The sequence below is a fragment of the Schistocerca serialis genome, chromosome 2, assembly GCF_023864345.2.
Source record: "Schistocerca serialis cubense isolate TAMUIC-IGC-003099 chromosome 2, iqSchSeri2.2, whole genome shotgun sequence".
Lineage (NCBI taxonomy): Eukaryota > Metazoa > Arthropoda > Insecta > Orthoptera > Acrididae > Schistocerca > Schistocerca serialis.
The window spans coordinates 499075195-499101148 of NC_064639.1; the positions used below are offsets into that span (position 1 = coordinate 499075195).

General features: G+C 37.7%; 1 protein-coding gene across 1 annotated transcript; it reads right to left on the reverse strand.

Annotated features, from left to right (window-relative positions):
* Positions 1-25679, reverse strand: LOC126457443 (E3 ubiquitin-protein ligase RING1). The gene is made up of 2 exons (XM_050093725.1): positions 24579-25679; positions 1-2539 (listed from the first exon to the last, which is right to left on the reverse strand). The coding sequence occupies exons 1-2, from the start codon at positions 25474-25476 to the stop codon at positions 2322-2324; spliced, it is 1116 nt and encodes a 371-aa protein (XP_049949682.1). The 5' UTR covers positions 25477-25679; the 3' UTR covers positions 1-2321.
* Positions 25680-25954: the final 275 nt, after the last annotated feature.

Genomic DNA, 25954 nt, shown 5'->3' on the forward strand with positions numbered 1-25954 from the left:
TGAAGAAGAACAATATTGTTTTATTTTCTGTTCACATAATAACAGCTTCACTCAAGCGTAAATCATATGCAATGCATGTTGAAAGACACTACTTTCATACTTATAGCATTACAATCACACCACAAGGTGATAATTAAAATGACAGATTCCGATAAGCTGCAAACAGCATGAAATTAAGTACTTGTTACTGAAAGTATATATAAAAATACGGTTTAGGAAGTATCTGTTCAAGCTTGTTCTATTTTGAAACTATCCTGCATAGTTATTAGAAAACTTAATTCTTTTCAAAAGATATAATAGAACAACTTTTAGTATTACTGATGACAAGTTAGTGATTACCTTCTGGAGAGCGAACACATCCCTACTGTTGAACCAGTCACTGAGAGAGCTAACATTAATTGAAAAAGACATAGTAATAGAACTGACAGACACAAGATTAAACTTGAATGAAGTCTTTATTCCAGATGAAATTAAATATAAAATTGGCCAGACACAACAGCATGTAACAACTATACTGTTGTTACCATCTGAAGTGAATTTTCCACTATTCTGGTGAGAAGTCCACACCAAAACCAAAGTGTTGCTGTTAGGACAGTAATAATAAGACCAGTCTCTCTCTCTCTAATGATGATGGCATACTGAGATGTCCCTGACGCAATTTCTTTAATATCTTCACAACATTACACAAAATTCAATAATGCTGCAATTTGACAATTTCTGCAGTATCTACATACACTGTTTCAAAATTACAGCTTACTGTTACAATGCAACCAATTGACTAGTACACAAAATATTTGTAGTGTATTCTTTCTGATAATACACTATAGCAGGCGGATGGTGATAAAACAGGTAAAATTTGGAAAAAGCATTGTTACAAGTTCAATACAACTAATGATTACCTCTGTATTAAAATCATCCAGCAAAAAGAGCATGAATGTCATACACCAAGACAAAAGTTTCAGTTGTAAATCTTGGTATTTTTCTGTGATAATTATGCTTCATAATTTGCATTTATTGTACTGTACATTAAACTAGCCTCGCTGCAATTGTCCTCAATAGCAATAGATTGCAGCATGTTTACATATCACATTCTGCACTGCAGTTTGTGGTTAAAAAACAAAACATTTGTGAGGCACTTGACGACATATAAGCTCATTACATGTCACTCTGATTTACAGTTTGATCCTCTGAATTTGTGCTAAACACAGTTATGTGCTTCAAAATATCACATACAATTATGTTTTCAAACACTCAGTATTACACTTAATTTAGTTACTGCACACAAAAAAAGATGAAAAACTGTCATAAATTGTTTCTCTTCCTAGATTCAATATACAAACTTTCATTCTCTCGTTACCATCACTAGTTTGTCATCCATGCTGCAAAGAAAGCCCTATTTCAATTTCAATTTTTTTGGAACTTACGAGCATTATCTCCATGTCACAGGCTACAATTTGCACAACTTTCCCTCTCTCCAACAGTAGGCACACATACTCACTCCCTCTCTCTCTCTCTCTCTCTCTCTCTCTCTCTCTCTCTCTCTCTCACACACACACACACACACACACACACACACACAAACACTTTCTCTCTCACCCAAACAGTAAAATGAAGCACTTGAAATTCACTTGTATGTAAACAGTGAAATTTTTAGAGAAACAGCCGATTTGTAGTGCAACAGACACTACACCAAAATGTACATTGCTGTTTTGCATAGTTATCATTGTCAACTTTAAGGTGGTTTTCAAGTCGACAATTACGTGAAAATAAAATATTCTGCATTACTTTCCAAAAGATTTTACCTCAACACTGCATCTTCAAAAAGAAGCTGCATCATGTTTTCATAAATTACATCACAATATTCAGACCCAACATAGTTTTTCATCTATATGTCTGTATAAAGGTCAAGTTTATTAGACAAGAGCATCATGCAAAGTACTCTTATACACGTTCTCCTCAGTTTTTGTCATGGTAACATACTGTCCATGAAACATAATACTGTCTCTCAGAATCTGATACATAAACAACAACAGAAAAGGGGAAGTAAGGCACAAAAGTATACATTTCTTTGAACATGATCTACTGTTTCATATTACACTTCCTCATAAATATATCTCAGATCAAATATATCTCTTTACATCAACAAAAGGTGAACAACTCAGAATGTGATTTTTGAGTTACTCATAACTCAAAACAACAAATTTCATGTGAAAAATAATAATGCTGTCTTTCAGTGGATCAGTTGTTCCAATAGTCTAGCATAACACGGATCACCTTCACGATCTGTTCGAGACCGCCGGTCAGCGATCCTGGCCCTGCCCCTAGGACCTCTTCCAGGAGTAGAACATTTCCAACGGTTTGTTGATCTTCCAGAACTTGTCATTGACTTGTCGCAGTGTCTGTGTGCCACTCAAGACAATAAGCTGACCAGGCGCTGATGCTATATAAATGCAGAAGTTCAAAAGACGGAGTGGCTCAGGTACCTCTGCCTCCAGATCAAGTGTCAGCCGCATTGCCAAATACTTGCCGAGATGGTCAACTGAAATCATACAACATACATAAATTATATTAACAAATGTGAAGTGTAAAACATAGTGCAAATGAACATGAAAGAATGATATAGGCAAGCATCGAGGGCAGCATATGTCAGGTGCATTATGCCATAGTGAAATTCTGTCATTTGTTCACGATGAGTCAGAAACATCATGTAGACAAATTGGTGAAACACATAATAAAAAAAGCACATATTTTCCACTGCAAGTTACTTAAAAGTATTAACAGTAGCCATCACAACAGTTTTCTAAATTTACTATCAATCTTTTAGACTTTTTATATCTCTGAAATTTTGTACCTTAAATTCTACTGAAATTTTGTACCTTAAATTCTAGTGTTTATAAACAGGCTACATTAAAACAGTCATCAATCTGATGGCACTTCATGCAGCATAATGTTTTATTGTGAACAGATCTGTTGGAGATGATATACATGTCCTTTTCTCTGGTCTCTGAACTAGGGCACCACTCTATTTATGAGGTGGACCTAGAGTTTAATGTTAAATCCAAACTACCTTTCCATCTGGAATTTGCACACACAAGCAGAACAGTACCATATGTGCAAGTGATGTTAAATGAATGACAGTATCCTAGGACCAGCATGACAGTGGAATCCAAATCTTTGAACTTGGAGAGTCACACATTTATACATTCATGCAGCCAATAAGCCATATATGACAGAAATGCAATAGTAGATATTCAGTTCTTTAATGACAGGGACTTTTTTTCATGGCTCTATGACTTCCCGCAGTTATGATATTTATTTCAAATGACACCACAGATTAAGCAGTGAATGTACGAGTTGTACTTATGAACCCCACACATGCCCGCCCCCCCCCCCCCCCCCGACACACACAACACACACACACACACACACACACACACACACAAATTATAATACAAACAGCAGTGAATATATCATGTAGGTCTACATAGTTTTCAGAGATACTTCAAAACCTTCAAAATTATGTCAATATTAAACTACATTTATACTATGGATCATAGTGAAATGTATGGTAGAAGGTACTTCCCATCGTACTACAAATTAGGTTTTCTTCTAATTCGATTCACATACCAAAAGTGAGAATAACTGCTTAAATTTCTCTGTGCATGCTGTAATTAGCTGAATCTTGGCTTCACAAACCCTATGTAAGCAATGTGTAAGGAGTGGTACTGTATTCCTAGATTTGTCATTTAATACAAGTTTTGAAATGAGAAGTAGTTTTTCACAGGATAGTTGCTGTGTATTTTCAAGCACTTGCCAATTAAGATTTTAAGTATCTCTGTGATGCTCTCCAGTAGGTAAAACAAACCTGTCATCATTTAAGCTGCCCTTCTTCGTATACATTCGTCATTCCCAGTAGGTCTCATTTGGTTTTGATCAGTATTCTACGATGAATGTTTTGTAAGCCAATTCCTTTGCATTCTTCCAGTTGTTTGACCTATGATTGAACTTATATGAACATTCTATTTCTTATCCCTAGAAGATGTGACACCCAGACATCAGTATGCATATCCTCACTCCAAGTGCAACTCACTGATATGTCACAGAATATTACATTCACAAGTTTTGTGAAGTGTAAAATTTTACATTTCTGGACATTTAAAGTGAGTGTCCAATCATGCAGCACTTTGAAATCTTATAAAGATCTAAGTAAATAACCATGCGGCTTCCATCCTTTACAGATAAAGTATCAGTGACAAGTTTGAGATTAGTATTTCTATTGTCTGGAAAGTAATTAATATACACCATGAACTGCAAGGTCCTAACATACTTAACCTAGGCAAGCCTAAAGATACTTCTGTGTATGTGTTGATCACACTCTATCCCAGATAATATTCCTCCCAACCAAAATACTCTCAAACCAATTATAAATTTAATTTTATACTCCACATTATCATATTTTGTTGATAACTGTTGGCATGGTACTAGATTGAATGTTTTTTGGAAATCAAGACATATTGGATCTATCTGACTGCCTCAACTCATTCTGTTCAGTATATCTCATAACTCTTGAGCCTAGAATATGTCCAAAGTATCTACAACTGTGCTTTCTTCCAACTATTGGGCACAGTTTTTTTGTTCAAGGGATCTGGGACCTGAAGTTTAGTTCAGTTCTAGCAATTTCAGCTTTTTTCAATGCCACTGACATTAATATCTATAGCATCCATCTTTGCAGTAGGGTGAGAAATACATTAGGTCAGTATTCCCTTTGAAGAAACGTCTGAAAGCTGAGTTCAGCAGCTCTGTTTTTGCTTTTTTAGGATCAATTTTAGTTCTTGTGTCATCCAATAATATCTAGACATTAACTTTGGTGCTAATAACAAACTTTGCATAGATCAGATTGTTTTTAATTCTGTGTGTGGTCTTATGATAAGAGTCGAATTAATGTTCCAGCTAGTGATGACATATGAGATAGCTGTTAATATAGCAAAGTTTGAAGTTCATTCAGAAAAAAGGGCATCAGCATAGGGAATTTCCCTTCATTGTGTATTCAGGCACAAGAAAGAGAAAGAAGGGTGGAAAGATGCAACAGCAAAAGGATCAAGTCCCTTAGAATCCAGGCCACACAGAGACAAAGATGTAATGTAAAAAGTGAAACTAAGCAATGGAGGGCAACACATGGCTTATGCAGCTCAGAAAAGTTACACAGTGTGGCATGTGCACACAGCAACCCCCCCCCCCCCCCCAATATCATAAAGTAGTGAGTTGATCCCTGGTTCACAAAAATGCACATAATAAACTAGTTTTTTGTCCAAAGTTGTCTCAGTTGTTCCATGCCTTACAAGTTGTTCTAATCTGAACTATGTAGACTTTATTACCATGCAACAGCAACAGCCAAAATAATAGAATATAGCAAAAATTCAAATAAGTACTTTATTATGAAAAGGACAGATTGTTACTTACAATACAGAGGAGATGTTGCATCACAGACAGGCTAAACAAAAGGAGTCCTATACATGTGAGTTTTCGGCCAAAAGGCCTTCTAACGTAGAAAATACACACACACACACACACACACACACACACACACACACACACACACACACATTCACCCAAGCACAACACACACACACAACCACTGTCTACGGCCACTGAAGCCAGTTTGTGTGGCTGTCTGCGACTCAACATAGTCTATATGGTGAGTAGCACTCTTAATATTGTCGTTATTCCATCCTAGATTTTCCATTCCTAAATAAGTACTTCACATACATATAATCTCCTGTTACAAGCTTTCAGTGTAGAATAAGCAATGTTACTGAAACTTAACAAGCAGCATAAGGAAAATATATTGATATTAGTCATTATGCATTACACAACTAAGCATGCTCCAGGTAACACTGCATTCAATGATTTATGAGTGAAGGCACATTTTTCTGTGTTTCGAAAAGAATGGACTCAAATTCTGCTTTCATAAATTCTGTATCATAACTTAATAAACAGCCTCACCAGTGATTAAATGTAATAGTAGTGACAATAGGTGTACCTACAAAATGCCCACGTCGAAGTGAACAGTAGCCAGTGTCCACGCTCTATTGACTTCATAGTGTGTATTTGCAGTTTAACTTTAGCGCCTCAAAGTCCTGCTTTCAGGAAAGTCATGTATGCCTAAAAAACATACTAGATCACTTAACATCACATTTCATTAGGCAGGTCAAAATTTCAGATAGTACAAGATGACTGTCTTAACATGGAAGATAAAGAGGGTTTCACACAGAGTATCAGTTATGAAACAATGGGCTGAGCACAGCGATCAGGAAGAGAGAGAGGATCACTTGGCAAAGACCTTCCCGGAAATCCCTACCATGCAATGGTTTCCTTATCCAAGGAAAGAGGAAGGACCCATCATGTGCCACATCAGCAGAATACAGGGGAATGGAAAAATGGGGGAGGAGGGGGGGAGGTGGGTGTAAATGTGTAGAGTGCAGAATGAGCTGGACCATCGCCATGGAGCAAAAACATCCTCTTGGACAGCTTCCTGTGATATTTCATCTGGCAGTCTCCTGTAGGAGATTTTGGTAGTGTGTTCCTCTTATAGTTTTGTCCCCTCATGAGAATAATTTGTTAGCACACAAGACAGTCCCAAAGAAACTCAGTACCACCTTGCCTGATGATATTTGGGTCTTTGCTTTGTTCAGGATGGTGAACCCACATTTCCACTGATTTCTTTGGTCTTTTGTCTCCGAGAGATACACCAACCACTTGCCCATGGCAAGGGTACCCATATCCAGAGATGAGGGGAGGCTGCAGCTCTCAGGGAAAGGAAAAAATATGATGTAGTCAGGTGTTTTTCTTTCACGAAAATGTTTTAAAAGTCGATATTATGCAGATTTTTAAAAGTGTCAGAATTGTAACTTTTTTTATGGATACTTACAAGTAGCCATTAGTCTTCCAAAATATTCAAAATACTCCATCCCCCTCCCCCAATCTACAAACTGTCATATGGGTATCCTTGGTCCATAGTGATTAGTGGCTAAAGAAGTAATCTGGATTGGTCCGAACATCTGCAGCATTTCCTTTGGTGCTTTAATTAACTACCCTGTTGAATGGATGTGAGCCGTCATAGAAACCAACAAGCAGCAACTTCTGTCAAGCTCAAAATGTCATGCAAGATGCTGAAAAGTGATCCAGGCTGATTTTCAGTTTTCGTACTATCTTCTCAAATGTGATAGAGCAGTCTTCGAGCATCAGGGACTCCACTTCTCTTGCAATCCCTGGTCTTCCATAGGGAGACGGTCTGCCACTTTGTTCATTCTCATTCAGACTTGTTTGTCCACACTGAAAGTGCCTGTAGGGACCGATGACCTCAGCAGTTTGGTCCCTTAGGAATTCACACACACTTGAACATTTTTGATTGTGCCTGTGTTACCTAAGCACTGTCTTGTGCGATAGTGCATTGTTTTTGTAAACCCTTTTACGAACTCAGCATAGATTGTTGCAGCGATGTTCCCCTCCAAATGCACAAAAAGAATCATCACATGATGTTCCATTTATCAATGGGCTGCACCATTTTTAATTTTGGCTTCTCCAGCAGTGCACTACTGCAGAAGAAATCTATTGGCCAAAAGAATGTTTGAAAAACCATTCATGACTCCCTTGAAATGATTTTAGGGAAGCCTAAATTATGATCACCACAGAGCAATCTGAAACCCTGTCCCTCCTGAATGCAAGTAGATTCTCCTGGTAACTGTACTACCAAACCCAATATCTTCATACAAATAAAACTAAACTTAGTATACACACAGAAAATATTAACTGTTTTTACATAAAACTTGTGTGAGTTTTCAGACAATATTTTTCCAACAGTTTACAGTGCTATATTTGTAAGAAGCTGAAACTCTTTAAGGGACAAACAGTTTTCAGTTTACGACAGAAGATCATCTAGTTCCAGACGTTATCTGATGATTAGGTTTACTTTAAACTTAGCTCCCTGGAGACAAAATGAGGTAAAATTCTTTGTGTATAGCATCAACTATGAGTATTGATTCAAACTACTACTACTAGCTACCTTTAACTATTAATCTTGAATCATTACTTTATTTATGTAACTACACATAAACTCACGAGCCAAAATATTACGAACATCTGCTTAATAGCATTTTGGTCCACCTTTGCTGCACAATACTGCAGTGATTTTGTGCAGCATGGATTTGGCAAGTTCATGGTAGGTTTATAGAGATATGTGGCAGCTAATGTCTCTGCAACAGGGCACACAATTCCCATAAATTATGAGCTGGTAGTGTGAGGGTGCAGAGCTGGCACCTGATAGCATCCCAGATGTATTCCAGCACATTCATATTGGATGCCCAAGACATGTGAGTTCACTATCACACTCCTCAAGCCTCTACATCATGATGCTGCCCTTGTGACATGGACAGTTATGTCATCAGCAGTATGGGAAAACATGAAGAATGAAGGGCTGCATGTGATCCACAGTAATGTTCACATAGTTCACAGCTGTTATGGTGCCTTCAATTACTACCACAGGGCACATGGAAACATAGATAAATGTCCTTTACATCATAACAGTGTTCCTACTGGCCTGTGTACATGGTACTGGGCATGTTTCGAGCAGCCTTTAGTCCAAATGATGGCATATCCAGACACAATCATCTACCCAGTGTAACAAGAAATGTCACTCACTCAACCAAGTGACAAGTTTCCACTGATCCACAGTCCAGTCTCAACGATTCCATGCCAACTGTTTCTGGGCTAGCATGGAAACAAGACCTTTGTAAAATATGTGTATATCACTGGATTTCCTCATTCTCCTGCCACAGTCAACAGTTAATCTAATGAAAAGAAGCAGTGTGAATCAATCAGGTGCAGCTGTGTACACTTTGTTTTGTTTGTTATCACATTTTAACTGTTTCAGTATCATATTTTCTAAGATGGAGATTGGGGACCAGCCCTGCATCTGCCTAAATGAGCTTGGAAAATCACCTAAATACCACACCCAGGCTGGCCAGTATACCAGAGCCACTGTCATTAATCCATAATGCTGATTTAATCCGGGTCTGAATTACCTCCCTGTTTCCTAGGCTAGCACACTGTATGTTAAGCTATTCGAGCAACTGAAAAGTCGATATATAACTAATGGACAAAAATAACTCTCTTCACCAACAAGCATATGATTACAGCTGAATTTCACAGTGCACATCAAAGCAAAGACAACATACTGTTCAATAATGTAACCTAATTATAGGCCAGAGGCATTAAGTGTGTAACTTTTAACTGGTAAAAATTTTGCAACTGTCCCCAAAACTTAAGACAAGTAAGTGTCTTCAAGCAGAAAAGCTTTTTTAAAAGATGGACAGCAAACATTAATAAAAACAACTTTGTCTTTATAGTAACTACACACTCAGAAGAAGGCCCATAAACTGAAATAACTAATAGTGCTCACCTCTTCTCACAACATTTAACGATGGCAAATATCACTTCAAAAATTAACAAAAATAACAGTAGGAGAAATCATTAGCCTATTAAAAGATAGCAGAAAACATGTTTGAGGTCAATAATGTTAACAGAAAAAAATTTAAAATAGTTTCTGTCCAGAATCTGTTGGCTGCCCTCCATTATTAGAAGAATGAAGCAGTCGCCACATCTGAACTGTAACCAGTGACAGTTAACTGTGAGACAATAAAAAATTATGTACATCCTATGATCACTCCCCAAATGGTCATTATATGCCAAATTATACTCAGTTGTGTACTTTCTGTCTACACTGTAACTAAATTTATTGAAGTAAGAAGTGACAGCAAATTTTCTCCTTAGACAGAATAATCTTCATAAAATTACTGTTTCTTACAATTTGTAACTCTCTTTCAAGCTGTCCCACTGTTAAATGGCAGTTCTTGTGATTTTGTGGTGTATTAACACTACTTGCAGTATTTTAATTTTTCCCAGAAGCAGCTTGTGAAATGTAAAGAATACCACTCTGGTCAAGAATACCACTTACCTAGGAAGCATAACAAAACTGAGGAATGGCAAGTCTTGCAATTCATCCCATCTTTAGCTTGTGGGATGTTTTAGAGACTGTCTTAAAAGAAATATTAGTGTTCTCTGCAACATACAATGATCCACCATCATGTGCTATGATGACGGCTGAAGCACGTGCAAAAATTTTAGCAATAGAGTACTTGCGGTAACAGCCTATAGCTCAGACACCACAGCTCTTGAAATTGGAACCAAATAAGAGCTAGCCTCGCTCCTTCACGTGTTTGCCTTTTGGAATCACCGAGTGAGTACTTACACAAACTTTATAGAAATGAGTGCAGAGCATTCTGTCACACATATGGTAACAGCATCTGTTTGAGTAGGCGACTTACGAATTTTCCCAGAGCACTAGTGTTTACTGAATTCCTGTTCTCTACTTGTCCGCTCCAATCAGATTGAACAACTGAGAGATTTGGTAAGAGGTATATGAGCTATAATACAGCACTTTAGAAAATGTTAACTGCCAACAGAGTGTCATTCCATACAACTACAATGTGTGTGTGTGTGTGTGTGTGTGTGTGTGTGTGTGGTGCTCCTCTATGCAGAAATTACAATATGCTTGATTGCGTGCATCCTCTCAAGCCTACAGCTCTCTAAAACTCCAAACAGAATCTATGTTGTTTGAAGTACATGAAACTCTATCTATAAGTAGGCACTCGTAAACTTGTTACAGCATCTCAAATTTTTCTTCAGCAAAATCTTCTTAAACGTTAATAAAACTGAACTATTACAGTTATTTCCCAACTTTATAGTACAGACCATTTTAAAACGCACCAAAAACCAGAATTTTCCATTACACTGTTCTAAGTTGCAGTCATTACCTTGGGGCACAAGTTGAACAACTAGGTCCATAGCTCATACGCAGTATTAAGTTTCTGTTTGGACAAAGAAGACTACGAGAATACCCACAATACTATCTATAGGCATAATATAACCAAGCAGCTCCATGACCTCCCAGGGCTCTGTCACCTGATGCATGCGACTTTCAGTAGGAAAGTTGGCGAAGTGTGTGTTGGGCTACTCAGAAAAAACAACGGTAACCCACATTACAGTAAATATCCAAAATTAATTTGTACAAATCCCAATGCATCTTGGTGCTCGAAAAAGGTGTTAAACAACTGGCTCCAACTAAAGGTGAGCAGTGATATAGTATGTCTCTCTGTGAAGTATTATTCATTTTCTGTGCCTGCTGCACCTGGGGACATGACTTAGTTGCTTAGTGTTGGGGCACACAGCAATGTTGTCATTACACTGCCTGCAATAACAAAGTTATTAAAATGCTTTAAAAAAAAATCTGCACAAAAATGTGTGAAGATTGTATACAGAGCTGTGTAATGGAATGATTGGGTAGTTGGAACCGGTCAATTTAGAAGGAATGGTAGAAAATTGTAGATTTGGGTAAATCTATAAGCACACTCAACTAGCACACTGCCCACATAAGGCAGTTATCTGGATTTGAGTACTGAACCAGCACACAGTTTAAACATGTCAGATACAATGAATACATAATCAATCTGGGGAAAAAATCAAGTCTCACCCTCATTCAACCATTGGAGTACCAGTCAAATCCTAATTGCATTGAGCTTACCCACATAAATAGAGCACTCTTTGAAAGGGCATGTACAGGATGGTGGAGAGAAATAGGAAAATTCATGACAATAAACAAAGAAATCATGAATACCACAAAACTTTATTTGAGGTTCAAAATATGCTGTACAGGACAGGAAATTGTATTAATGCATTACTTTTCAAAAATAACTCAATCACACACTGTCCACTGTGCCGCACGCATTCAGCAGTCCATTGTCTTAGTTGCCACACAGTGCAGCACAAGGAATCACCTGGAATAGTGGTGATTTCTTCTTCAATCTATGTCTTGAGTTGAGCTAGGATAACTTGTTTAGTCTGGAACATGAAGTTCTTCATGTGGTCCCCATAAAAAGAAGTCACAAAAGGTCTGGAGAACACAATGACTTGAAATTATATGGTCCATAAGCAATCATTTTACTGCTGCTGCAAACTGGCAGTGTGTAAGGTGGCTCCATTCTGTAGAAACCTAGTGTGCTGAATGTTAAGATCTGCAAATGTATGGAGTCTTTGAGCCAGAAAAACTCTCTGGCACTTGGCAGAAAATTCAAACAGATGTCACAGTGACAGCTGCATCTTATTCATCCTCAAAAAATTTTTTGCCCATCACGCCACAACTGCACATCATAGAGTAACTTTGGTATTGTGTAACGACACTGCTGAAGTTGAGCAGAGTTTATCTGACAACAATAATGTAAGTTCTCTTTATTCACATAACCACTTAAGTGAAAAGGAGCTTCATAGGACATCCAAGGAGTTTAAATTCAGTTTGCATACTCACTGACTTTAGTCAACAATGGCTAACAAATTTGCAGCCATAGGACACAGTAATTAGTTGTTCCACAATCTGACATTTGTATTGATGAAATTGAAGCAGATGGAATACTCTTTCAATGCTCCATAGTCCAAGCTGCAATGACAAGGCAAGTTTTCATACGAAATGGCGAGGTCTCCTTCCAATGCCAGCTTGTATGGCCAATGCCAGCTTGTATGGCAGCAATGTTTTTAGGGGTACATACAGACTATAGAACCCCAATAGGCTTTAAAGAAAAAGCTGAAACAGTCTCCTCTAAATTCCAAATGAACAATTTGGCTGTCTCTACATCTACATTTATACTCTGCAAATCATTGGTAAATGCATAGCACAGGGTAGGTCCCATTGTACCAGTTATTAGGGCTTCCTCATATTGTTCTCATGACCCCAAGGGAGCAATAAGCAGTGGGTTGTAGTGTATTCCTAGAGTTGTCATTAAAAGACAGTTCTTGAAACTTTGTAAGTAGACTTTCTTATTACAGCTTGACTTCAGCTACTAGCGCAGTGCTGCCAACATAAATTTAATTGTTTTCTGTTTCTCTTTGCCATCCATTCTAGTGTCTCACAAAATCAGTTATGGACACTATGAAGAAACAGCAGTTATGAGTGGGTAGGCCATCATTGAGTACAAATACCTGTTGGACAATATAGAGTCTGGCAAACTAATCCCCCCTCCCCAAATGTACTAGGGAAGTGAAAAATGAGTGATGGTGACTGTAGATCATAGTGTCAAAATGCCTTTACTGTCCCTTTCTTTCCACAATAAAGTTTTTGAAAAGGTGTTTCCTTTTGACATCCACAAAATACTGGAAACTGTTACGCAAAGCTTAAAAATCTATCAAATGGGTCCACATTAGGCATATTTGGTGATAATTACTACACACAATCAGGTGATATTACTTTACAGGTAAAAAATCTGGTCCAGTACACTAAAGCAGTAACAAACACCTTGATTTCAGAAAGGGTTCTGTAACTGCAGGGATATTATAGACAAGAACATAACCTAAATTTCAGAAGGTTGCAGTGCTGTTTTTCTGGGGGAACACTGGGGGATGCATACTCCTAAACTTTTTCATCAACAAAGTAATTTTTTTACAATATTGAGAACTTGGAAGAGTGCCAAAGATTTATTTCCCGGACATAAATTTTTTATTTCATTTTTTCGTGTTGATAACTGCAATACGAACGATACCAGTGCAGTTATTGGTGGGAAAAGCGATGTCATTGTCATGCTATTAATGTAAGTTACGCTGTAGTTTTATAGTTAAATAAATTTTCAGATGTATTAAAAATTGGGTCAGTTGAAGCATGGGATACCACCCATCCATCATCTATGCCATTTCGGGAGCCAAACAAGGTTACAAAAGATTTTTGTAGTGTAGTTTCTATTGTTATTGATGATGATAGGTGTGAATGGTTTTTGTTGTATTGTGTCTTTCAGTGGTGTTTTATAGGTTAAAAATGAGTGTTCGATAATATTTCCTTGTATTGTTTTGTATGTCGAAGGGTTGATTGGACTCACCTGTTTCATTTGAGGTGTATTATAGGTCAATTGAAGTGTACAATACCATTTTCTTTTATTGTTATTGTCAGAATCGCATACTTCATTTGAGGTGATATAAACTGAAGTGTACGATACCACATTCTCTTGTATGTTTGGGTGTTTCTAGGTATCGCCTGCTTCCTTTAAGCTGAAAGTCCACTGAAGAGTCCGATACCACTTTTTTTTGCAGTGCAACATGTTGATTATAGTTCGACATGTTGATTATGTCACGGCTAAAAGCAGACGGGTGGTACCTCATGCTTCAGTTATCAGTAATTTTCGCTGCATTATATCCAATGTCGCAGTACCATCAAACTTTTTACTAGAAAAAAAGCAGTGGAAGGTTGGATCCGAGGGTTCACTTGTGTGAAGTACATAACTAAGAAAGTCAATTATTTTCAATTTCAACATGTAGTTCACTGAATCATTCTGAACATGTCAAGACCACATTTACCTAAATGCTCCCAAATATGGTCATCTTGTTTGATATAAGTGGTCTGTGTAAACTGTAGAGATAACAAAATCACACTAGCAGTGTGATGTAAACATAGGCAAAACATGGTCACAAAAATTCCTTTACATTTAAATGCATATACAACAATAGCAATATTAATTATCTGTGGCGATATGAAACCTGTTTCAGAAGCAAATGTTAACTAACCACAACTGCAAAGCCCAAGCACAAAGTAAAACATATTTTTCTAAATAGCCTACAACAAAATAAAAGCAAAGATTCGTAGCAAGACAACAGCCATAAAACCATCAGATACGAGAGTACAGGACTGCCCAAAAGATATGCTGCAAAATTGACTTTACAATAAATGAAGACAAACTGAAAATATTTCTACATTTTCACTCATTGTGGTAATATATATCTAAAGAAAGCACACAATGGGACAGAAAATAATTTCCAACAAATGGCTTCCATACCTCATACTTTAGAGGAATGCAGACAATTTTAAAGGAACAAAAGCATTATGCCTATGTTTACAGAAATCTCATTTTGCAATAAAGCCATGGTGCTCGGATGTTATAGCCCACACAAACTATCCTTTATTATTGGAGGTGGAGGTGAAGTATCAATATTTATAAAATGATGCCTAACACTCTCTGCTTCTTTCTGTCACCAAAAAATTACAAACAGTTCATGCTACAGAGTACTTGTCACATAGGATAACAGTTTGTTCCTGTCGTATGCCTCCTAATACAGTTACAAACCAACAGAATCTTACTGACATCATTCCACATGTTATATGTCCTCGATAAGGTTTCTACCAATCCCTATCCTTGAGGTCAAGCTTCTCAGTCCTCTTGCCATCAGAAGCTATAAACAAAGGACAACAAATTTACTTCAGAAGAGTTACACATCAGGCTGTACAATTAATCTCTCGATATGCTCTCCATTGCTCACTTATGGGAAGTGGTCAGTGGTTAAAGGGCACTTAACAGTGTCGGCAGTTCTTCCACTGTGTGCTGTTCTTGGCAATTCTTTTCCATTGGTTATAGGCATTTGGCTGACAGTGTGCAATGGACAGTGAAAATTGCTGAATCTAATTACTTGTTTCAATGAAAGATATGAATTGCTTACTTTTGTTGTTAATATGAATGGTGAAAGACCGACGATTGTTGATCTGGCTATTACAGATTATACACTCAGGTACTGGTTTTCATATGTATTTTTGTGCTTTATGTTTCTTGGAATTTGATAGGATTTCTTGGGCTATTGCTTTGTATTGCAATGTTGCAAGTTGGCATAGCCAACAAATGTGAGTGTGAAAAAACAAGTTGTGGTGACAGACTGATCTATGGCATAACCCAAAGTATATGTTAGGTTCAAATATTACAGTTTGGTTGCAAGTTGTCAAAGCCAACGAATGTGACTGGAGGAAAACTGGCTGTGGTAATGGACTGATCCATAGCATAGCCCAATTACTGAGGTTGTGGCTATGCAGGAACCTAAGAAAACATTTTAAATTTTATGGAGGAGAGAGGGGGAGAGTAGTGTTTAACATCCCATCAACAATGAGGTCATTAGAGACGGAGCAGAAGCTCCGGCTAGGGATGGATGGAGGAGGAGAGCACCCATGCCCTTTTGAAGAAACCACCTGGCATTTGCCTTAAGCACATTAGGGAAATCACATAAAACTTAAATCAGGATGGCCGGATGTGGGTTTGAACCTTTGTCCTCCAGAATGTGAGTCCAGTGTGCTAACACCCTTAGTTTCTGTTTCAAAGGATAACGTTCTGTACATTATATTTCTTTATGCCGCCACCTAGTTTCATACAGTACACATCATAATGACATTTACTGAACACAATTTTCTCACTGATAGTGCCATCTTGTCTAATCATCTGACTCATCATTTGTCATGCTCATTTCCCATAATTCACCATACAAACAGTTAACAACTGTAGCATGTAACACAAAAGCCACTGACACCATAAGTGCACTTTTACTGTGACCAATGACTACCAATCCAGAGATCATTTTCCAATCTGGGTATACTTATCAAATCAAATAATTCCACAAAGAAAGCTGCCAAATTGGTGGTTCATATTGGTAGCACCATCAACAAAGTTTCTTAAACATTCATTCCACAATCTTCAGGCCAATTTTTTAGACAAGCCCACTCATTTGTGGAGAGCTGCTCTACAACCACAAGAATATGAGTAGCCCAGATATTCTCATTGCCATTCTGGCACAGAGAATAAAACATTGATTATTTGCTAAAGAGAGCAAGGAAACAATAATCACTTACACTCTTGAACTTCATAAAATATTTTAAACATCCATAATCATATTGAAAATCAGAGGTGGAATTTGAGAAGTGAGTTCTCATGAATGGGTGGCTACAGAATGTCCACTGCACACTGATTAGGCAATGGAAGCAAATTTTGGTGGAATACCTGTCACCATCAGTGATGGTCCACTATTCGGCTACCACTGAGCAATAACAGAAAAGAGCACCTGTTCCTTTGATTCCCATGACAATTATAAAATTTACAGCTACTTCTTTTCCATGTAGGTGTTTGATTTCGCAATGTTTAGATAAGTTGACAGACCCCTGTGTCATCTGCCAAAGTCATATTTCTCCTGTGGTATTGAGGGACATGGGGTCAGCACATCCCCCTATGGCTTTCTAGACCTCGGAGCTACTACTTCTCACTCAAGCAGCTCCTCACTTTGCATCACAAAGTTGTATGCACCCCAAGGAGAAACCCCGTCAGTACTGGGACATGAACCTAGGTCATCAGCTCAGCAGCCAGACACGGTGACCACTCAGCTATGAAGGCACACCCAAAACAATTTGGTCTTAAGGTTTTCTAATTTCGACTCAGTCTTTAAGTGAATCTAGTTGTAGCTGAGGAAGGTGCCAGACAGATTCAGTAGAAAAAAATCTAAAGAAATTTAAGACTTCCAAAGAGAGAGGAGCTAAAAAACACATTCAAACAATTCTTCAGTTCTTAGTAGGATTAAAGAACAGAGATTAAAAAAAATCCAAATTTGAACAGAGCACTACATCACAGACAGAGCACATCACACACAGACAGAATCATATGTTGTGTATGTTTGTGGTACAGAGAAGAAATTGAGACTGTGTCTCCATCAGTTTCGAGACAGCCACGGGTACAATAGTATGAGGTAGCCAACAAACAGCTGTTAACAAGATAAGTCATTATCCCATGAACCTATGAATTAATCAGGTTTTGTAGACAACTGTCTTTAATATTGTGCTTTTGTCACATATCATAATATGAATTGATCAGATTGTGTGTACAGCCCTTTCTTCATTTTCTGTTCCACTTACAGTTGGTTCTTGGACTGGTATATGCTGATGAGCCATAATATCATCACCACCGTCGACTGCAAGATTAAATACTGCCTGGTAGCACTGCGGGCATTTGATATGGTAAGGAAAGTAAACATGTGGAGCAAACACAAATGGGAATCTTTCTAGTGATGATACAGGCAAAAAATGAGGAAATCCACTGAAAATTGACTTTGAAAAAGGGCAGGTTGTTATGGTCCAGCACCTGGGAACAAGCGTCAAGGAAATGGCACAGCCAAGATTTGTCAACAGAGTACACGGCTGGTGAAGACATAAGTATTTCAGAATATGCTGTTCAGCTAATATTACTAAAGGTGGGACTCTGCAGCAGACAACCCCTAAAGTACAATTGGCATGAGATCGCTGTTATTACATTGTGGATCAATGGAAACGTTTCGCTTGGTTGGATGAATGACATTTCTTGTTACACCTGTTCAGTCGTAGAGTATGGATACACACACCAACCAGCTGCTTGACACATGCACAGCACCATGTATGCAGGCCAGTGTGAGCAGTATTATGTAGTGAGGGACATGTACCAAGGTTCCCATCAGACCTGTGGTAGTAACTGAAGGCACCATGGCAGCTGTAGACTATGTAGACACTATTGAAGACCATATCCCTCTCTTCGTGCTTGATATCGTCCGCTGAATTCTGACATCTTTCATCAGGATAACTGATCATGTCACAAGGCCGGAATCATGCTACATGGGGCTGAGTAGTATGATAGAGATCACACATTGATGTCTTGGTCACCAAATTCACCTGTTGGGACACATCTGAGATGCTTTTGGGTGCCAATTCGGTGTCTACAAAGCATGACATCATACTTTTTGGGAATTGCATAATCTAGGCATTGACATCTGGTACCACATACCTCCAGATACCCACCAAGTACTTGTCAAATTCATGATATACAGTATCACTGTTGTATCGCATATCAAAAGGGGACAAATACCACACACAGCATTTTATCAGTAATTGTGTTGAAATAATATTAATGATTGTGTCTCAAATGCCGAATCCAGTTTGTGGTGACATACTGATCTATAGCACAGCTTAATGTACCTATATTACAGCCACATGTCTAGGTTAGGTTGGAATGTAACGATTTGGTTGAGTTGGTGAAGCCAACAAATGTGGATATTAAACATAGGTTGTGGAGACAGATTGATTGGTTGTGAGTGAAAGAATGTGCGGAAGCAACAAAGCTGAAAGCAAAATCTAGGTTGTGATGACAGGATTATATGTAGTGTACCAGAGCTATGTGTTTGCTTGGAAGCTGGTAGTTTCATTTTCCATTGTTTTCTGTTTACATAGGTGCAGAGTCCTCCACTGTGGGCCAGAAGTCATGAAGGGGCTATAACTGTGAATAACATTGTATTTCTTTTTTTTTCACCTACCAGAAATTATACTCCACACATACATGTAAGCAAGCTCCCATCCTTGGTCTGTGAAATTTCAGTGGCAACTAATGATAAATGAAAATGTTATTCACCGTTATATCCCCTTTATGAATTTTTGCCTACCCTGTACATCAATAACAGAAACACCACGATAAGGCAAACAAAAATAAAAAAAGCACTGTCAAATTATTTATTGACTGTTTGTGTGTATTTTCTCCTGCAAACGAAGTGTTTTTCAGTGACATTTCAGCTTGATTGCACTCTGCCATATACTGTGCTGAAGTTGTTGTTATTTTAAATACTTATTTCTCCCACAATCAAAGTGAAAACATCATTACGTCATTGACTACACAAATCAGCTGTACCACCATCACAATTTCTCACTACCCTCGAGACAAGTGTTACTAACATCCTTCAAAGCTAGGGTGTGGATGGCCCTTGGTGAAATGCGACAGAATTGTGAACATGGAGAGGTTTACTGGTAAATTCTGAAAGTGTGCATCACAAGAAGAGTCAAGCAATATATGTATGCCTTCTTCCCACACATATCTCACTAAATGGTCTTGGTGACACACATGTGGGCTCATATGGAAGATTGTCAACAGTCTTCTTTCATACAATTCATGAATGGCACAGGAACAGTAGGGAAATGCTAGTGGTATCCGAAGCACAATCCACTACATCCTGTTAAGTGACTAACTGAATATAGCCAATCCCTGCCAAGTCAACTTTGGAAACCAGATTCACTATACTGATACACATTTATTTTGTCATAAATTTTAGAGTATTTTGCATGAAGAGTAGTATAAACTTCCTTTAGCCACCATCCAAAAGTTGCAATTGTCCATTTTTGGCAATGATTGTCCTACACCATATGTGGTGACAAATAACTGACTTTGGACAGTGTTTCCACCCCTTGATCTTTCACTGAGAAATTGCATCATGTTGTTATTACACCATAAACTTATTTTCAGATATCACATTAGCTGGCTATGTCAACTCACAACCAAATTGTTGTTGTTGTTGTTGTTGTGGTCTTCAGTCCTGAGACTGGTTTGATGCAGCTCTCCATGCTACTCTATCATGTGCAAGCTTCTTCATCTCCCAGTACCTACTGCAACCTACATCCTTCTGAATCTGCTTAGTGCATTCATCTCTTGGTCTCCCTCTACGATTTTTACCCTCCACGCTGCCCTCCAATGCTAAATTTGTGATCCCTTGATGCCTCAAAACATGTCCTACCAACCGATCCCTTCTTCTAGTCAAGTTGTGCCACAAACTTCTCTTCTCCCCAATCCTATTCAGTAACTCCTCATTAGTTATGTGATATACCCATCTAATCTTTAGCATTCTTCTGTAGCACCACATTTCGAAAGCTTCTATTCTCTTCTTGTCCAAACTAGTTATTGTCCATGTTTCACTTCCATACATGGCTACACTCCATACAAATACTTTCAGAAACGACTTCCTGACACTTAAATCTATACTCGATGTTAACAAATTTCTCTTCTTCAGAAACGCTTTCCTTGCCATTGCCAGTCTACATTTTATATCCTCTCTACTTTGACCATCATCAGTTATTTTGCTCCCCAAATACCAAAACTCCTTTACTACTTTAAGTGTCTCATTTCCTTATCTAATTCCCTCAGCATCACCCGATTTAATTTGACTACATTCCATTATCCTCGTTTTGCTTTTGTTGATGTTCATCTTATATCCTCCTTTCAAGACACTGTCCATTCCGTTCAACTGCTCTTCCAAGTCCTTTGCTGTCTCTGACAGAATTACAATGTCATCGGCGAACCTCAAAGTTTTTACTTCTTCTCCATGAATTTTAATACCTACTCCGAATTTTTCTTTTGTTTCCTTTACTGCTTGCTCGATATACAGATTGAATAACAACCAAATTATCATGTTTCAAACTACACTCTAGGTATCAGTATGTTACCACAGCCTCCATTCCAAATACACATCACCAATCAGCCTTACACCAATATTCAAAGCTAATGGTCAGTATCATAAGGTTCACAAGACCTGAAATCGCATGCAGCTACGAATCTAGCATTGCAAAATGGCATTTTATTCTTTCTATGGAACTATAATTCACACAACAAATTGTGCTATATATGACTAGCCTGTGTGTCCACTGTTTATAAATACAATAAACAGCAGTTTGCATTTATATCAGATTCTGAATTTGAATGACTCAAAAAAATAAAACAAAAACAGACAATTTTGTAACCTCATTTATTATATATCAATTATCAGTTCATTTCAGCATTCTAAAATATAGCAACTCTGTGTCATGAGAAAACTGTCCTTCCACAACATTATTTGGCAAAAAATTCTCATATACTATAAACAGGCTTTAATTATGATCAAAATTCATTTCAATCTGCAGAATGAAATTACAATCATCATAATTTGAATACAGAAGACATATAACATAACAACAATAAAATTTGTCCTAGGAAAAAAAATTAAACATGTACTCACAAACAAGCAGTGAAAAATCATGGCTGCAATGATATAAAATCTTTCAAAACTTCAAGCTAACATACCTCAAGCAGCAAGTGCAAAATGTTTTATAAAATACAAAATGTTATAGGGGCAAAAATTATATCAGCAAAACTTCATTATTCCTATATTAAGTTAACATAGTGAAAAAAATTTGAGATTATGTGAACATTAAAACACATTTTTGTGAGTTAAGAAAATATTAAATGTTGATTCTCTGACAGACTACAACAGTAGCAACTACTAACACTATCTGAATCTTTTAATTAGAATGAAGAAATATTTTCCACCTTTCAAGCGTAGATCAAATAATTTTGCTACTTCAAATAACAATCTGCAAAACGTAAAGTTCACTACTGTAAATTCAAGCATTTGTCTGTGAGAGAGGAAATTTTATATAAAGTAATGTAAAATGATCATTACTGCATTTTTGGGACTGTTTTGAGCATATATCCCCTATAAAAATCTCACGAAGGAACTACAACAATCTATATTTTAGCATTACCAAGGATGGAAGCAGTTATCACAGACATTATCTAAATTTTTGATAAAAACCATTCCTTTCTTATGAAAATAGTCCTTGAGTCTACAGCAAACATTACAAACCGAGAACTAATGTCCAAAATTCCCCACATATTTCCGACTGTGATACATGTCGTTTTCACTTGCAGATACCCGATGTCCACTTTGATCCAAGATGTTCTTAATTGTGTGTCATTTTATTGACACACTGCACCAGCGAGCACATTACTATAAAGTTTAATTCAGTCAATTCTCATATAATCTGTGTACTGCCTATACCAGTTTAGAATGAATAGGCTCTATCAAATGCCCTGCTATAGTGCACCTTCAAGGAAATGTTAACTCCTATCATACTCTGCCACAGCTATCAATCAATAAAAATTTATGGGCCATTGATACTGACTAACTCAAGACATCATGATGATATGGCATGTGGTGTTATAAATTTATAAACAGAGATAGAACAAAACACTGTCAATATTTATTTTGCTTCTATATTTTTTACCATAAGATAACTTTTCTTTTTTTTTTTTCGATAATTCAGCAGTGAGTTATAGAAGCCAAGAAATGTGAATCTGAAATCTCTGATGTGGCAATATACTGATCACTTGTATAGACCAAAGTCTAGGTTAGGTTGAAAGGCAACACATTCAGGTGTGAGGTGGCAGCAACAGCAAATTTTACATCATTTTAATACCTATAACTGGTGTATTGCAGTGCATTATATACCTACTGAATTTTGATGAGTGGTTTATGTCCAATATTTTGATGACATCACAAGTCAACTCAGACAATGGGTATCAGTATGTTCAAATATTTCTGATGACAGCTTATAAGATGCTGAAACATGTCTGTGTAAATAAAGGAACAAAGTTGTATCTTGCAGTTAATACAATACTTAAACAACTATTTAAATGATCTCAGTATAAGTAAATCAATAAAAGAGAAAATGGTGTAACACTGCCAGTGATGGTGGGCATTTCCTTGATCATTACTTAACAGCAAGAACAAACCAATCTAGGAAAAAAAACTACCAATGCGATAACATTTTGAATCAATCTATACCTACAAAACCTAACAACTAACCCTATATCTCTGCACAGCACCACAGCGATATGAAATGGTAAATGCGTCGTCATCATACGAGATTAAGCTGTCTAATTTTCTTTCACATTTCTGTAAACTGTCAATACACTATTCGACTTTGGCAAGAAATAGGAACCACATTTAAAAGAAGGGAAACAAAGGCAACAAGCCACAACACTGAGGAATAATGCACACACGCAGAATAAATCAGCTACAAAATTCCAAGACAAATTAAATTGTTTACTAATCACTTCAAAACATATTCTTAAGTAAAAAAATAAAAGTATTTCTTGTTCAAGTACTTCTACATGCATTACTCAATGTTTTGAATCCAGATAGCACTATTATGCCTCAACATAAACTTGTGACGCCTTGACGAGTATATAACATTAATAAACTACATGGTCCACAGTGTCACTATCTGAGTGAAATGTTTGTCACACAGCAAAATCTATATTTAAAAAATGAAACAAAGATAAATTCAAAAAGATATGCTCAGCAACTAAAGCCAGCAGGCAACTGGCAATTACTTGCAAATTATATGTGTAATTCTCATGCACAAAGAGAAAGTGTACAAAAATAACATAAAAACAAGCAGAGCTAAAAATGTTACCACAAAAATTGTAAATAAATATTTACATCAATTTTTATACCACATTACAGCTATTCAAGCACTAAATGGAGTAGCAAGCCATCACGTAAACAAAAACATTTCTCATCACAATACACTTATCTCACAGCACTTACAGACAGAGCCTACAACAATATGTATTTTTGCTGAGATGCAAGTAGATGTCATGCACAGCACGTGTATTATACAATATATTTAAGGCCATACACAGAAAGTCAATGTGCCAGAAGTTAACTCACATCCACTCCATTTTATACAGAAAAGAGAGTAATTTTTTTCCTTCACCATCATGTGCAGGCCCTAACACCAGAAACAGCAGGAACGTGCAATGGCAAAAGTAAGCAAGCAGGCATATAACTGCATCAAGCATAAAACTTCCAATTTTTCTAACATTTGCCCATTAGTTAAAAGCAACCATGAGTGCTGTGACCCCAATGACGTTTCACTTGAAAATACAATGTCTCAATAAATCAGAAGTTATATTTCCACGTCACATACGCTCCCTTTATATTAAAACCGCAAATGCGAAAAAAATATCTGAGAGCTTGAAGAAACGATCTGCAATGAATGTAGCATTGATGTTATCACAAACCTGTGGCGTTGGCTGTTGTCTTGATGTACCGCACAGAGTTGTCCTTCAGTGCCTTGATAAGCACCTGCTCCCCCAGCATCTCGGTGGGATGTGGTTTGAAAATAATTTCAACTTCGTTTAACATTGCTGGTTCCGCGGCATCAACCTCTCCTACAGACGACTCGTGTCCGCCAGCCTCCACACTTGATCCCGCGGACTCGTTTTCGGAGTTAGGGACAGATTTAAGACGTTTGGTGGATTTGTTGGAAAGAGTTGGGCTTGGCGGGGGCGGTTGCGGCTGTTGGGGTGGGGGCGGTACCGCTGGAGGTGTAGGTTCGCTTGCAGGTGGCGTTATCGGTCTCGGCGCCCCGGCGTCTTGATGCGTTGGCGTCGTCGGGGCGCTCGCATTCGGTGTCCCACCTGGTGCAGTGTCAGACTCATTTGCCGCCTTACGTGATCGCTGGGGCCTGTTCTGTGACTGCGACTTGATTCCCTCGTTTATCGAATTCACAAGCGCCGCCTGGCTATGGCTCTTGCTCAATTTTGCCAACACCCTCTCTTGATGAGCTTCGTATTCATCACGACTAGGATAAATTTTTTGAATGAGTAAATCAAAATTTGGATCTGGTCTCAACGAACGCTTCGACACGAGTTTCTTCCTGCACGTAGGGCATTCCTTATTGCCAGATCTTAATGCTGTTATGATACAGTCAGAACAAAACCTATGTAAACACTCTTTTGTTGTCATTGTCTTCTTTAGCATGTCCAAACATATAGGGCACATTAATTCACTATGCAAACTTCTCGGAGATACAGCTATTTCAGTGTTATCAGTTATCGCATCTTGTGGTGTTCTGTGAAGCTCGTACAATGAAAGTTCCCACGTTTTATTCGGTCCCAACTGCTCTGTCGAAGCCATCTTTAAAACATAACAAGCACAGTGTCCTGGAGCACAAAATATTACATTTGTTACGAATCTTCCCACATCATATATCTTGGATTCACACTTTGTGGTGTTTATCTTACTTGTAAACAGTATATATTCGATATTTTACTCAAAGACCTTACTAACATACACACGTTACCAAACAAACAACTGTACTGCACGTAAATTCCGAAACTTCAAACATGCTGACAGATACTTCAAATCAAAGATGCTAATTTCTTACGTGTCAATGGGATCTATGGAGCAACGAAACTAAAATTGCAGCAGATATAGGTCTCTATCTGCAGTAGACGGCAGTGAAATGAAACGGGAGGCAACGTCATATGATGCATATTCACAATAGACGAAATGTCAACACGCCAATTCGCTTAGTTTGAACACCGAAAGTGAAGCCTTGAGAAACACAACATGGGCCACTGGTAAGACAGGTTGTTCATAACCAAACTTTAAA

Excerpts from the sequence above, each read along its gene's own strand:
- LOC126457443 (XM_050093725.1), bottom strand. The coding sequence starts at position 25,476 with ATGGCTTCGACAGAGCAGTTGGGACCGAATAAAACGTGGGAACTTTCA. Across the intron at positions 2,540-24,578 it reads GACAACAGCCAACGCCACAG|TTGACCATCTCGGCAAGTAT; the intron begins GTTTGTGATAAC and ends GTATGATTTCAG.